The sequence below is a fragment of the Temnothorax nylanderi genome, unplaced genomic scaffold (assembly GCF_030848795.1).
Source record: "Temnothorax nylanderi isolate EJ_2023f unplaced genomic scaffold, tnyl_v1.0 TNYL_tig0132_pilon, whole genome shotgun sequence".
Classification (NCBI taxonomy): domain Eukaryota; kingdom Metazoa; phylum Arthropoda; class Insecta; order Hymenoptera; family Formicidae; genus Temnothorax; species Temnothorax nylanderi.
In genome coordinates this window covers 374,021-390,484 of record NW_027249194.1, presented here as the reverse complement: position 1 = coordinate 390,484, position 16,464 = coordinate 374,021, and the positions used below count along the sequence as shown (strand labels likewise).

General features: G+C 40.3%; 2 protein-coding genes across 7 annotated transcripts in view; one reads left to right on the top strand and one right to left on the bottom strand.

Moving 5' to 3' along the window:
* LOC139776922 (paired box protein Pax-6) overlaps positions 1-16,464 on the top strand; it is a 354,486-nt gene that overhangs the window by 35,136 nt on the left and 302,886 nt on the right. The gene's annotated exons all lie outside the window — the stretch shown is intronic.
* Scalloped (TEA domain transcription factor 1 homolog scalloped) overlaps positions 1-16,464 on the bottom strand; it is a 164,581-nt gene that overhangs the window by 33,901 nt on the left and 114,216 nt on the right. For all 6 annotated transcript variants that reach the window (XM_071713972.1, XM_071713978.1, XM_071713975.1 and 3 more), the window contains 2 exons: positions 14,673-14,797; positions 11,865-12,003 (listed from right to left, as the gene is read on the bottom strand). In XM_071713972.1, the coding sequence (XP_071570073.1) occupies positions 11,865-12,003; positions 14,673-14,797 (264 nt within the window). The remainder of the gene's footprint in view (positions 1-11,864; positions 12,004-14,672; positions 14,798-16,464) is intronic.

Sequence of the window (16,464 nt, the reverse complement as noted above, 5' to 3'; positions counted from 1 at the left end):
TCTGCGTCCACCCTGGACTTCCAGCGTGGAATGTGTGTGTCATGTATATACGCGGACGGAGACACGCTTGCCCGTTGTCTGTATGGACACGTACGTAAGTTCTCTCGCGGTTACGTGTATATGTTACGTACGCGCGCGTGGTCGCAGCAGTTGGAAACTGGCGTGAATACTTTGCACCTTGTCTCTATGTTTACGTTCTCATTTCTATGCTTGCTGTTCAACTGATGTAGGTATATTTTGTCTATTGTTAATGCGCGCACAAAAGCAACGGTATAATACCGGTGTTACCGGTTTATAAGTAATCTAATTGTAAGTGAATAAATCTGATAGAGAGAGAGAGAAAGAGAGAGAGAGAGAGAGAGAGAGAGAGAGAGAGAGAGAGAGAGAGAGAGAGAGAGAGAGGTAAAAGTGGATGATATATCACGTAACTTGTAAAATTTTATCCACAACATCTTCGAATAAATTTCTATTTTCTACTTATCGTATTCAGTCTATCGTATTCAGTGGGTTTGAAATATTAAGGTGATCTTGGAGTGACACATAAATTACCAACATTTACAGGTTCCAATTTCCTTTGAATTGGCTTTACGATTGAAAATCCATTTACATGTTTTAAGTACGTGCGGGGGTGGTGTGTGGGATGGCAAATTTGAGGCTGAGAGCTTGGGGAGTTAAAAAAGTTACATTTGATACTACAATACTTGGTGTGTGTGTGTGTGTGTGTGTGTGTGTGTGTGTGTGTTGCATCTTTTGTATCTAGAGCTGTCAGTTTTCGTCTGTATTGTCACACAGATTACAACAGCGCATCCATTGCACAAGCTCTGACACCTATTTCTGCACATTATTAGTGCTCTGCTAGTCTTATCGTTCTGCATCTAACCTGTGCGCGTGTATACATGCATAAAATCTGTTGTGTGAAAATCTTTCTTATTAGGCTTTTAATCTTACCATTAGTCTCAATGATTCAATGCTGTTCTTTGATCTAGTCTGAAAGTCGAGACACTTTCGATTTGTACACTCAAGTCATAATTTGTATATTAAGCGAAAGTTTTCATGACCTCACAGCTCCAAGTACAAAAAGGAGCAACACCAAGTAGTGTCAAATATAATTTTTATAACTTTTTAAGTTCTTAGTCTTAAATTTACCATCTCACACATTATTTCTGTACGTACTTAAAACATATGTGAATGAGTTTTCAATTCTGTGAAGCCAATTCGAAGGAAATTGGAACCTGTAAATGCCGGTAATTGCCGTGTCACTCCAGAATCTCCTTAATAGGCATCAATTGCAATATGTTATCGTGCAAACAATCTCATTAATTACTATTCCATAAAAAATATTCGAAAGCATCCCGTCAATCGAAGAAGATTGCGAAACATTGCGTTACTCCGTATCCGATATTATACTTATATTTGTGCGTGGCTGACGAGTCTTCGGTAGAGAAAGTTTGATCTCTCGGCGGCTCGTCTTATTCGTCGTCGGCGCGGTCCCCCTTGCGGAGGAGAGTCCGCAGCGCGTCGTGTCAATGCCCATAATTTCACGCTCCAACGGCCGCTCGGTATCGGATTATTGGATCGGATATCGAGGAGGAAGGAAGAAGAAGCTCGCAATCGCGAGCGAAGTGGATGTCCTTAGGAGGAAGAAGCCCCCCGGGAGTCCGAGCTGGCCGTGCCGGTCGCTTCGGGAAGCATGAAAGGGCATCGAAATTGCGCTTCCGTATCTCGTTAACGCGCTCCGGGACTCGCCACGCGAAATTATCCGCTCGACGCTTTTTATTTCGTAACCGACACCGACACCGCGACTGGCGTTAAAAGTTGGCGTTTTTCTTTTTATCGGATTACTGCATGTGAAAAAATTCTTTTTAGTCGAATCGTGCTACCTGGGGCTACTCGTTGCCTTATGAAATTATCGAATTTGAATTTATCGACATATTTAGAAAACAATTGCGACAAACTTGCAACAATCTAAATAATAAATTTGCTTCGGATTGTTTACATAATTTTTAATACTCTCACTCAATCTTCACGTCCTTTCTTTTATTATTTTCACATTATTCGTAGATTAAATTAAAGCAATTACTTTACAAGAAATATAGAATAATAAAAGCAAGTACGATTTTATATTATTTAATGTACTGACACTCTTCAACATTACTTTCATTACATCCTGGGATTTTAGTTAATAAAATTCTATGGCCGCTTCTCATATCAATTTACGAACCAGATATTCGATGCATGTAATATCGAATAATCGATGAATGTAATAAATAAATGCTTGAAAGCTCTTTGTAATTTAACTATGTTCGATTCCAAAGTCCGATAACTTGAAAACAGACAAATAAATATTTTATTCACCGTTTATTATTATAATATTTTTATATGTACGTTTCTTCACTCGATGCTCAGAACGTTCTATTGGATTATATAGATATGCATTCTCGATGAAATCAAGGAATTTTTGCTAAGAAATAGTCGCAACTCTATATTAATCGAGGAAAATCCGTAACAAAAATTGTACCACTTTCGATGTGAACCCATGAATCTCGACGTCCGAGATTGCCGAGTCACCGCGGTGACGAAAGGCGACGGTTCCAGAATTGCCGGGGAAAGCGTCGGAGGACGCTTGAGACACCCTCCTTCCGCCGGTCAATAACTGGACACTGCCTCCTCCTTTTCTACCCTCTACATCTACGGTGGCCTGTGTGTACACGCACATACACAAACATATATATACACACACACACACACCCATCCACTATATCCTTCCACTATACCTTCTTGAGCACTTGCGCCGATATATGGGGTCCTGTCGCATCGAAGGAAAATTACAGCATATCCAACGACTCGCGATACTCCAGCAAATGTTCAATATTTACCCTTTTTTCGGAAATCGATAGTTTAGAGCGAAAAAGTTCTGACTCAAGTATTGAAATTTTCAGCATTGCTTCGTCTCCATTACTCAAGCATTAATCTTTTTAGATCAAATTCCGAGAGAACAAACTAAGAGTTGATTCATTATTATAATTGATATCGATCCATTAAAAACATTTGGTTTTTAATTTAATACTGGGCCAAAAGCATAAATCAAACAGTGACATATTAGAAATAAACGAAAAATAATTGTTATGCAGATTCTCACATGGAGTCATTTAACCTTGAAATCAGTGTTGCGAAAACGCTCGTTCTTTTAAACTGATTAATTTCAATATTTTACTTTAAACATATAACGAAGAAGCACCTTACTCGATTAGGGACGTTTTATGACCGCTTTAATTTTCTCATTACTATACACGCGGTGATGCACTCTGTACACAACGGTAAGCCTTGCCTAATCTCTAGGAGCTTTTAGAAGCGAAACTATCTAAATATGTTCCGGAAATACGATTTTGTCTAACCTGTTGTCGAATAGATGCACCAAGTGTTTCGTACAAGTTTGGGATAGGGAAGATAAAATCAGAGATAGGAAAAAGGAGAGAGAGCGCGCGTTAAAGAACTTCACCTAGAAGAAAATCATATCACAGTAGCTTGAAAACGAGAACGATCAATATTTCTCAGCGTCACAAAGAAGTAAGAAATACTGCGCGAACAAACGTAGATCATTTATCTTTTTAGCCTCCGCGTCATAGAATCATGTTGTTCTCGTTTAGAGGTATATACGTATAACATCGTAAAGGCTATTTATGCTACATTTATTTTTCGTTTTAATAAGATACGTAAATTTCATGTAAATGACGTACACGCGTTACGTCATACACTATCTACATGCTTGAGAAATATTTCTCCGTAAAAAAGATAACATATTTTTTTTCACCAATTTTGTTTCATTAAATATACTCTCTAAATCTCACAGAGTGGTTTTGCCACAAATATATTAGAGTAATTGTGATAGTCACTCCAAAAGAGAGGGTTATTACTCTAATTTCAGTAAATTCGGGCACTCATAAGGTAGGAGTGAATTTTTTACTCAAACTTTTAGAGCGGCTAATCTGCCGAAGTATATATATATAATACGATCTCACTCTTATAAAGTTATTAGTGAATCGCGCATTCACTAAAGATCGACTGATAAACTGACTCTAACAGACTGAAATTTTCCACTCAAAATTGTAGAGTCAGTAGCGTGACATAATTAACTTTTATGGGCACTGATCTACCGCACTTGAAAAGCGTGCCCTTTCACTCAAATGGAGTGTGATGACCAAATTTTATTCCAACTTATAGAGTGCAATTTTACTCTTTCTTCGAGTGGCGAATCACTACTCCAAGTGCACAGGCTCAATTTTCACTTTTCGTTACACCTGCATTTCACTCGTTTTGAGTGATATTTGACTCTTCGACTTTTAGTTTAATTTTACTTATCGTATAACACAATGCATTGTACGAGATATAACGGGTGGTCGCACGTTATCAAATTTTGCGAGGCTATCGAAAGAGCGTTCGAGGAATGGAATCAAATCGGACGGAGAACAAAAATTTTCCTGGTTCGCTCATTAAGCGAACTCGGTGCCTTTGCGCGTGGAACGCAAGTCATGATGTAACGAGTGCAAATTAACGGCTAGCGATCGCGGCGATTCGATTTACGGTCGAGATTCCTGGCGTCCATCACCATGGCGTGGTCGCATGACGCGTTTTCCTGGCTGTGCGCGACGCCTGGCTCGATGACCCATAACCGAGAATACGACGGCGCACGTACGTACGGCACGGCCCCATAAGGCTCGGAGCACGAGAGTACGTGATCGCAAGACTGGAGAGTAATAGACGGGGACACAGTACCCTACGTGTTATTAGCGATCAGATAAATACCGAGGCGTACCATTGTATCATCGCACATTCCTGCATCATGGTGTCCGCAAGGCGCCTCCTGTATTTCACATTAAATTCGTGCGACGGAAATAATCCACGCGGGAAATAATCCACGGACGTAACGCGCCAAGAAATTCTGAAATAGTAATTTCTAATCAAACCGTAGTATATTAGCGACGCAAACGTTCGCGATTACCAAATGGAAAAGATGATATCAAAGTGCAAAGAGATCCCGAAAGAAACTTCAGTGAAAAGAAAAGCATGGCAATTCCAACTTAATAAAAAATATTCATTAGAAGAATTAGTCTTCATTCATTAGAAGATTAAGTCCCTCAATTAATAGATGCAGAACGCTGATTTCGCGTAGCTATATGATTTCGCGACGAATTAGAAAGACATCGGCCAGTCAATTAATATATAGCATATGCTATGGATAGTATATATATCCCCGATAGATTTATCATGCGGGTCACTTAAACGATTGCGAGTAAAGACCAGATGGGTCTGCGTGCGGTCGATTTATCTATTTAAATACGACCCGGAGCTATGCAGACTCGCGGCTCGAGTTCAAGCGGCATGTTACCTCGTTCTCATTCATCCGCACGCTTGTTTATCTCGTTCTTCCTCGCGGGTATCGACGTTAAAAGATATTTAGACGTAATCCACGAAGATAACTCATCGCACATAAATGGTACTGATTTATTTCGGCTCTTAATTCGCTTTCTGCTAGTCCTTTTTCAGCTGTCATTCTTGATACATACGTTAATACGTTTTAATAAACACGCAATAATAAAACGGACTTTAGACCAAATCATACAATTGGTTGATAAATTCCCTCTATAGATTTAGCGATACTAAATACGATAGATGGCACCTCGATATCCCGGTATCAAGATTATAATTTTAGACATACCTTAAATGACTGAAATCGGTATCTAAATTCCTGGCGCCGACTGCAGTCAATAAATATTTATGATATTGATTTATATGAAAACATAATTTGCAATCGAGAAACCAATTTATTCTCCCTCCATTATTCATCGATCCGTGTATATCCGGCGTGGCTCGATTAGCGCGGACGTAACGATATATCGATGGAAGTTGCGTCTCGGTATCGGGCGAGTTTGTCCCGGTGGATCCGGAATTTGTCCGACAGATCGGAAAATCTATTCAAAAGCTCCTCGTAGCCGCTTCGCGCGAGCGATGTAAAGCACCGATCGTGTAATATTACTTGGTAAACGCCAGCGGGCGGATGAACGAGGAAAACAGGCGGAGGGAGGGAGCGAGGAAATTTGCAAGAAACTATATTTACGGAGTTCGTTCCGGAACATTGACCCACCGGGAGAGAAGTTACACCGATGGAAGCTGGTCGGAGGTGTTCCGGGAGACCGCAGCGGCACAACGGCGGCAGTTTTTCTTTTCTAGTGTACAAGCAAGAAACCTAAACGCTTCTCTAAACGTTCTCGCTCCTTGTTCTGTGCTCCGACAACGGACAGGGATGATGCGCAGCACGATCCTTTTATTTCTGCCGGTTTATTGGATGCCGTGGACGTAAGGACGAAGGATCTAGTCCTTCGTGGGAAGGAACGATGCGATTTCTTTCCGCTTGGACGAAGGAGCGGACAGAAGAAAGAGGAGAGGAGAGGAGAGGAAAGAAGAGAGAGAGAGAGAGAGAGAGAGAGAGAGGGGGGGGGAGGGAAGAAAGAGAAAGAAAGCTTCTTTCCACCTCGAAACGGCCACAAAGAATATCGAGCCTTTCCGCTCTTTCTCTCTCTCTCCTCTCCCGAGATCCGTGCAACTCCAACACACAGGAAGTCCACTTTGACATTGTTCGTAGACTATCGACTGCGCTCACAAAAAGTTTCCTCCTTCACCGGCGAGCAGAGCCCGAGAGATTTTTCCAAAAAGACCTACTGATACATGCGTCACAGCTATCCCGTAAGTAATGCCCGATTATTTTGTGAAGTGCGACAGGTTTATGAAACGGAACGAGCGGAATTCAGCCTCCCGAGCAATTCCTCAGATGTTAGCGCGATGGAGAAGGACGATTAACAGGTCCTCGTCAAATTCTATAGGACAGCCCGACTAGCTGCTGCTTTATTGACCAAATAATGATTATTATCAGACCAGACTCTCTCTTTTTCAGGCTTCAGCCGATATATCCTTTCATTTGTAGGATTTCTGGGTAAGAACTCTCTGAACATTCCGCGCAACTACGTCAGTCTCGTGTAATATCTTTTTAATTTGTAATACGAGATATATGATTTTCTGGTAGCATCAAGTTTTTCACTAGCAATAAAAAAGGAAAAATATTAAATGCTTCAAAATTCATTCTCGATTGTTTGAATCACGCATCGTAATACACACATCGTAATACAATATACTCTGTACTTTTTCATTACAACCCGCGGCAATTAAAAATAGTACGCAGGGTGCAGATCGGTCGCGGCGACGTAATATCAGAAACAGAGCTGTCCAGAAAACTTAACTTCCCTGTGTAAAAAGCCTACTTGTGTGAGTAGAATATTAAACAGGAAATTAAGTAATATTTGTGGAAAAACACATTTTCAAAAAATAAACACAATAATTAAATCTAAATTACGTGCAATAATGAAAAATAAAATATGACAAAATTAAAGATATAAAACGAAATAAAATAAAACAAACATTGAACAGTGCCTTGGAAATCAAATAATTAAACATTTTGCAGAATCGAATGTATTTTCGAAATAAATTGAACAAATCATCCATCTCCTCTAACGGTGCATGTATATGTATATGAATAGAGGAAGTTGAGCCCCAACTGTGTGTTAAGGCAATGTGAACCATCCTAAGCCTTTTTCAAGATAACTTGAAAAGTATTAAAGACAGCTGAACTTTGTTTTCGTAGAATTGTAATGCCAAATGTTTGTTACAACGTGCTTCTAACAAATATAGATAATTGTGGAGTAACTTGAACCATATGTTGGGCAAGGTAAATCACTTTATTAATCTGGCAAAAAAAATAATTTTCTCGTATTTTAAGGCATATTAATAATAAAATAGTCTATAATAATTATTGTATTATATATAGTTTATATTCTAATTTATTACAAACTCTCTCTCTAATTTTTATGTTTCGTAATATTATTACTCCTGAAAGACAAAAACAACAGAATATATAATGCAATACTTATATATAAAGTATTACACAAACTATCTTAAAATTATCCGACATCGCTATTTTTACCTTTTTATCGTACACAATAGAAATGTACACCATATGACACTTACTAAATAGACTACATTAAAGTTCTATCTTAGTTTTACGTGCAACAAAAAGCGACTAAAAAGCTGTGAAGTAGATTGACTGCAAAGTAAAAGTTTGTATAACCTTACACACCTGTAAACGACACACACCAAATCTTCAAGTTTAATTTTTAACTTTATGACACATTGTACCACGCTGCCGCTTTGTACGTTAGATTAGGTGGCCAGCAGCTAGTAATTCCACTGCTGTCCGCTAGGTTATAACACTTAATATTCTAGATATCGTGATGATTCACGTTGTCCACGCATGGTTCGCGTTACTCCAACTTCCTCTATGCTCGCAAATGAGAATAATTTCTGACGATACATACGGCGGCGCGGCGCTCCGCAGTGTAAAGACATTACTACATAATCTTGATGTATATAATAAGGATATCACTCTGTCTACACAAATTATCACATTGACCTATTCTTTCTTTACTTCTTTGAACATCTAAGGATTGTAGCGTATTTGATACGCTTTTCTCGACGATCTCAAAGCTGAGAATCACCTTTATCGTATTATTATCAATAACGACACAGCGCGCTACGCGTGAAAAAATTTCAGATCGATTGGATTCACCCTCTCGTATCGCTTCGGGAACGAGAAGCGATCGTTTCTCCGCGGTGAAATCTGGGCGTCGGCGTCTAGATAAGGGTAAGAGAAAAAGGAAGAAGAAACGAGAAGACGAGAGGGGAAAGGTGCGGAGAGGAAAGATCGAAGGAGGTAAATTGCCCCGAGATATTTAATCCCGCGGAAAGGCCGAGGGATCTCTCCTTTATTGGCTCGGCGAGTGAGCAACGACGGGCGAGATAAGTTTCCCGTCGGATCGATGGCCAATCGCGTTAAGCGATTTTCGCGCCTCGTTATCCTTTGTTTCCATCCGGTGGACGGTCGACTGCATCTCGTCGACGGCGATGCTCCTTCGTCTTTCGTGACGTCGAAGGATCGATCTTATATCGCGTCACTCGCGCGTTTCTCTCCATCTTTCTCTCTGCCGACGCGAAGAATCGCCGACTTTCACATTCCTCAATGCCAGGGGAAATTACCGAGGGGTAAACTGCGTCCCGGTGAGAGCGACTTCTCCGTCCGTACGAGACGCTATCTTCCGATAGCGACGACGAGATAGCGAGCGAGAAGGATTTTCAATTGAGATACCCCCACGCAACTTTGTATTCGTGAAATCGTTCTCGTCTTTTTCTCTTTCTCCTTTGAGATATTACAAATTAATTAGATATCCCAGAAAGAGGGAAACATCTTTGAGACAGTGTCTAGAAATGTACACTAATTTACTAATTTACAGAAAAATCACATTTTGTATAATAAAATATAATAATATCGGAGATATTTGTTCACAGATTTGTACGGAATAATTCTTAAAAGGTATTATATTAATTAATTATTGAGCCTTAAAAAAAATCTCTTACATCAACCTTTTTCTTGAAATCATCTAAATAATTTAATTAGTTATTAAAATCTAATTCACTAAAAAGCTGTTTACCTCGATATCAAACGCTTCATAATTATTCCACTGCCGAAATTTGTCTTGTCACAAGCAATTATAAAAATATGACAATCCATAGTTTAAAGTCCAACAAATACTATCATCACACATTTATTAAAATTTCTGCGATTGCAGTAATTCCATCATGAAGCGCGCAAAGTGAAGACGAAACGAGGATAAGGGTAGCAGCGAGACGACGCGACGTCGCTTCGACATTATTGTCGTCGTCGTCGTCGTCGTCGTCGTCGTCGTTGTTGCTGTTTTCATCCACCAGCTCCGTCGACACGGAGGAGCCTGAATTAAACTCCATTTTCATAGAGCGCACGCATCGCGATTGAATTGCCACCCGCTTGGCTTTGCGCGCCAAGTGCTTTCGGAAATTAAGCGACATTGTGCCTTAACGAATGGGATTCATGCGAATATGGCCTACGTCCTCCTGCCGAACGGTCCGGAAAATTTGCCCACCAAGACGCAAGAATGGAAGAAAAGTGGCAGCGACCTGGTCGCATCCCCGAATGCGACGGGACTGGGAGTCAATTTCAGGGTTCGTTTACAGCCCTTTCGGGAATAACAGTAGCCTCGGCACGAGGTGCACCTCCACCCCCACAAAATTACCATAAAATTAATTCTTTTAACTCTTTTAATGAGAGTGATGAAGGCGTGAGTTTATTTGAAAAAGAATATAGAGCGCATTTTTATATATTTTTATCTAATAATAAGTTTAAAGACTATCTTATGTAAAATTTTGTATAACTCTATTTAATTATAAAAGCTTTGCATTTTTAAGATGTATTGCTTATACATACGTCTTCTTCATAAAGATTTATCATGTAACTTAAGAAAGAAAATATTGCTGTTTACACACGGACGCTAAATATTAGAACTAATACATCTGTAATATGCAATTTCTCCGAAATGTGACACTTAAAATCCTAATTGTGTGCAAATCGTATACTTGTTTATCATGGTTTTTGCAAATCTGTTTTGTATATCTGTTCGACGAAGTTTGTATTCCGTCGGCACAAACTCACGACGCGACGCTAGCAATTTATTACCGTTCTCCATAAAGGAGCAAAGCTGTACGGCGGCGAATTCACGGCAAGAAAATGAGAAAATTAATACAAAAGACACGCAAAGAGAGCACAAAAGTAGGGGTTCGGCGCCGCGGCCGGGGACGGCCAGAGGGGCGAATATTCCTCCGAAGGCGAGGCATTATTGCTTCGGTGGCGAGTTCATGGCGGTTAATGGTGGTGGTGGTTTACGGCGGTGGCCATGGCGGTACCGCCGCGCCGGTCTCGTACCGGGCAATATCTGGTCAGTCACGTAGACTGACCTCAGCACCGGAGCAATAACGACGCCTCGTCTGGACGTTTCTCCGTCACCGTCATCGCGTACGTGGAGGACGGCGCGGGCGCGCGGCGAGCGGTGGTTGCTGTCAGTAGTGTGGTCGTCACATGGAGAACAACGTTCTTTCCTCGGACTTCCCTTCGGGTGGCATTAGGCACGTTACTCGACATAACGCAGCCTCGAACGAACGAACGTGCGGCGGCTCTTTCGCTGAGTGAGATGAGCTTTACGAGAATGTGAGCGCATCCGAATGGATTATTCATCAAAGCGAATGATTAAAATGTCGTGCCGGACAATATATTTCGTCAATCATTAAATTTCTTTCACCGCAATATTGCGCGAATCGTAGGAAATTAATAGTTTGAACAGAAAACAGTAGAAACTAAAAAACTGACTTTGTAAATATCAACTCTTCCCCTGCCCTCGCTTTCTTTCCTCGATGAAAGATAATTCCTAAATGAAATATTAAGTCATCCTTTTCTACTATTTTTTCAAAATTTACAAGGCTCGTATTATTTTAATAAATGGTAACGGTTAACATTTGACGTAGTAACGCAAGTCAAAGTCATTTTTTCGTATTTAACATTGATATCGTATGTGTTCTCATTTCGGAATAATATTGCATTTGCAAAGATATTCTTTTTTAAGAAAAAATCGAATAATAGTATCTATACTCTAATTAATAATGTCATATTTTATTCGAGACTAAATTGTAACGAATGGCAAGTACTTGCGTGTACGCGAAATAATATACTACAATTACTACATGCGTGATTTCTTGAATGTTACGAGCATTACCATTTAACTTAACCCAACGCATTCTTATCGCGCGGCATACTTTGTTCGCAAAGTCTTAAAGTCATAACGAAAGGACTTTTGTGCGATAGATCGGGGAACGATAGAAATATATGTGGCACTCACCGTACATCTTCCCTTCGTCGGAAAGGATGATTTTGCGTCGACCGCATGGCGGATATATGGTAAGAGCTTCCTGAAAGCTCTGTTCGATATCCGGCGACCACACACCCTCCGCGTCCGCTGCCGACAGGTCCTTCTCGTCCTGGAAAATACCATCACCTAATCTAGCATAGCCTAAGAAGGATGGATTGCAATTATCATACATCAGCTAGAGCCCCGACACCCTTAATCTTAATAAGGCTCTCACAGAAAAAGATAACACATTCTTGATAATATCGTAAACCAATATAAAAATAATAAAAAAAAATAATATTTGTCGACATGCATTTACACATATTACATACTAATTTTTTAATTCAAATTAAAATCTCTATTTGTGCAATTGATCATTAATCGTGGAGTACAAATTAACAAATTAACTATTTACGTTTCTGTGTCAAAATTGAATCGTCGACAGAACAGTTTCAGCCAATTCTTTGTGCATTTTTTATATAATCCTGTCAGTGATTTCAATCATAAAATCATATATTGAAAACAAAGAAACTTTATGAAATATAAATAATTTTAATATTTAATAAAAACAAGTTCGATCACTTATTCAACTCTATAATACAAATTTTGCAGAAAAACTTGCATTGACGTGTGTTCCGCTATCGAATTAGCTTTCCAATTAGATTTCAACTTCTTATCAGCTATCAATTTCCGATCAAAAACGTTTTCAATTCCGAGGCAATTCAATCATGATTCTCGCGCAAACATTCATCACGTTCGTCACGATTACGTTTCGTCGCAGGAGGGTGTTCTCGCCGTGATGCATTTAGACGATCTGAGCACGTTCGAGAAAAGTTCATTTATTTGCGATTCCGCCGCTGACCGTGCGCGCGCGCAATTTATCTGCCGCGTCGATCGCGAACGTGGCCGGACCTCGGAGACTTTCCGCCCTCTGAAACAAAGGATCCTCAGCAGCCGCGAAGCCACGCCTGGAACGTGGCCGAGTGAGTGGACTTGACCCTTTCTCTTTCTCTCTCATCGAATCGAGAGAGTATCTCGCGTTTTCGTCTCTTCGCCTCCGTTTTTCTTTCGCGCCGTCCATCGCATCGAGATCCGCACGGTGTGCTAGGATACCTTCTAGTTCGAAGGGTGACGATGTTGCGCGAATACGCGATTCACAGAAACATCTAGTAGTTCGAGTAGTACTTCGTTGGACTGGAATTTCTCAACGAATCGAAAACCTCCGTGCCGCACGAAGAGAGAAACGTGTGATTCCCCCTGTTTCTCCGTGCTGTGCTGAGAAACGAACGGTTATCCTGGGTGTTTAGATACCGAGAAGTGCGGAAAGGGTGCGAGGAAACAGGCTATCTCTTTTCCGAGAACCCTAGTCACGTTCGCCACGTTCGATATAATATCGTCGAGCACGCGATCCAAAACGGCAGACTCTCCGTTGATACGAAAAAGTCCTCGATTTGATCTCGGTTCGCGTTGATCAAGGCCTAAGAGTCTAAGAGTATAGATCAACGAGATCTGTTGATCTACTGTGTCTCGTTCGTACGAGTGACTAAAGTTTTCCGACAAAAAAAAAGAAACTTTGCGCGCTTATTTCGCTCTCTGTAAATGAATAGAAACAATAAATAATATTGAATAATAAAAAACGAGGAGTAAAATGTTGAGATGTCTTCATCGCATTGGCGAAATTACATGCAAAAGAAGGCAAGGGGAGAAAGCCAGAGAATTAAATTGCACAGTCGACGTCTAGCTTTGAAGTGACTTCGTACGTCTGACCCAAATAAATCCAATTTGCATATGCCAAAGTTAACGAATTAACGTTTAAATAATCCCGTGCATTTTTCATCACTTTAATATTCATGATGTTGTCTTACCACAGTAGAATATATTTCCAAATGCAAATAAATTTTCCAAATAAAACAACCGCGAAAGTGATTTAATTTTGTACCGTGTGATATTTATAGAGATCCAAGTATTGAAATTTCAATGTCGCATAATTCTTTCAAAAAGCTAACTTCTCTCGACATCGATATAACTTTGTTATTTAGTTTAAGCTGTAATGTTAATATTAACCGTAAGTTCGATATTAACTTTAGGAACATCAAAGATGATAAAATATTGCTAAATAAACTGTTGTTAAGTTTTATTTTGGCATTACAAAATGCCCTATAAATCCTACATAATAATTTTAATATCATCATATCTTTTATCTCTCAAATATTTTGGAACTTTTTCTTTGCCAAATGAGTGAGATAGAAAAGTAAGAATTAAACACGAAAGAAACCATGACCGCTCTTTTAACACTAATTGTAAATTAAAAAACTATTAGAATAATTTTTAAAAATTGCGCACATATCACATCAACTACAAAGTTGAATTATATAACAAAAACTAATGACTCACTAACGTTCCTTTTTTACAAATTCTGCATACAAATTCTGCATGATAATTACAGCAGTGATAGAAGTAATCAAAAATTTGCGAAAAGTCTTAATCAATTTTTACCGGCTTCCGCAAGTATTAAACCAAGTAACGATTGCACCTACACTTTACAGCGAGAAATTTTGCTTATTGTTAGCTCAATTTAAGTCTTTGCATAAAATGATGCCGAAAGAATAACGATAAATGTCGGCTCTACTGACTACTGCGGAAGTTTAAGCGCTGTGTTCTTCCGTGACGTAAAAGTAAACGCGAGCCGAAAAAGCTTGTCCCTTCGAACTCAGGTTGGCGAGTTAATTGAAATAAAAAAGGGCACCCCGAGACTACGCTCGCAGTTGTTCTTAATTGGCGACGGCATGGTTGACTTACATCGCTAATTTCGCCAACGTCGAGGTTCTTCGTATCCGAGCCGGAGCCGTTGGCGTCGGGCGGCGGCCCGGAACTCGCGGGGGTCCACGGCGCGGAAATGGTGTCGGCTGCAGCCACCGCACTGCCTGTAACAAAACGGGGGACGAATGCAGTTTATTAACTTCTCTCGGAAAAATCCCAGTCTCAAGCTGTGCTCGCAGTCCAGCTTCGTAAACTGAGTTTACGAGAATGACCTGGATTTATTTTGCGAGACAGAAAGTTATTACTGCCTCTCACACAAAATCTATAACCATATAAATAAACTTTTTTCGTAAAAGTTGCGTTTAAAGTTGAGCTCGTGACATCGAAAGGATAATGTCGAAACGTATTGATAAAAGTATAAGATAATAAATACGCGAAACGATAATTAAGATTAGTATAGAACAGAAAATGATGAAAATGAAAGAATGGGAAAAAAGCAACATTCGGGTTATTTTGTTACATCTCTCAGTAGCAAAAAGTGTTTGTAACGTGTATAATAATCTTGGTGTGATAATAATAATTCCAATATTAATAATAATAGATATTAATTAAAATACGGAAAGTGTAAAGACGCTGGTCACGGAATGTAGGGAGGTCTAGGGGTTCGAACCCCGGCTGAGGTGATATTTTTCGCAATAAATTCTTTACAGTGATTTTAAAGAAGATGCTAATATATGTTAGCGTCAAAAGTTACATCGATTGAGAAAGACTAAAACCTATGGCCGAAACGTTAGGTTAGGTTAAGTTAGGTTAGTTGTAACGATTATAATTGACCGAAACCAATGGCACAAACCTCGTGATAATTATGATTAATAAAGATAGCCAGTTAGGTTGAGTAAAAAATCTTTACGGTTAATTATTTACTGGTGAAGTAAAAGTTTCTAATTTGATATAATAAAAAAGTATAACGAAATTTTTTGATTCGTGACAAGTGTTATCCGCAGTTCCATAATCATTACAGTACACTCTTTTAGGGCTCTTTCTGCACATGATTCCCAATTTTACGTGCATTATTGTTTATAATAATGTTCGCTGTAGAATAACGAATTAATTCCGCTCGCTATTAGCAGCGAGCTCGTTTTTATTATTCTATTCCTGGAATATTATCCCATCAGATTAGACTCGCCCAGAGAATGTGAAGGCAGAGAAGGAGGCATACGTACGCTGCGCGCGGAGAGGAAGGTGGCGGAAAAATCAGCACGTGAAAAATCGTGGCCGTGGAGGGGTAAAAGTGAGGCAGAGAGACGGCACTCCGTCGTCGCTCTATACTTGTCGGAGCAACAAGTGTTCGCTGATATCGCGTATCAGTGCCACGGCGGCGGGTGGGGGTAGCTCGTAGGCGGTACACTCCGCCTACCGGGGGTGGAGTGTGTATGTTAAGCCCCCGGAAAAGACCCCTATTCCCCGGCTAGGTTCGTACCACCGGCGGCGGTGCAAATCCCGATCCGTAGCAACAACCACCCCCCCGAGCCAAAAGCGGAGCGTGCCCCCCGCAGTCGGCCCCTTTCTCACTCTACCCTGTCTCTCACCCTCTGTGGCATTCGTCGTGATGACGAAATTCATCGGAGGATCATTCGCGGGGGCCAGCGCGCATGTACCGGCCATTCCACGGCTCTCGGAGAATCAAGAGATGAGAAGGATAATTGTTAATTATACGTAGATATTCGTGTTACGCGTTCCACTTTATGCATTTGGGGAAGAGGCCAAGGGAGAGAAAGCTGGGGATTGTTGGGTTTAGTGGGCCTGTACCTGGGTGAGTTGAGGTATATCG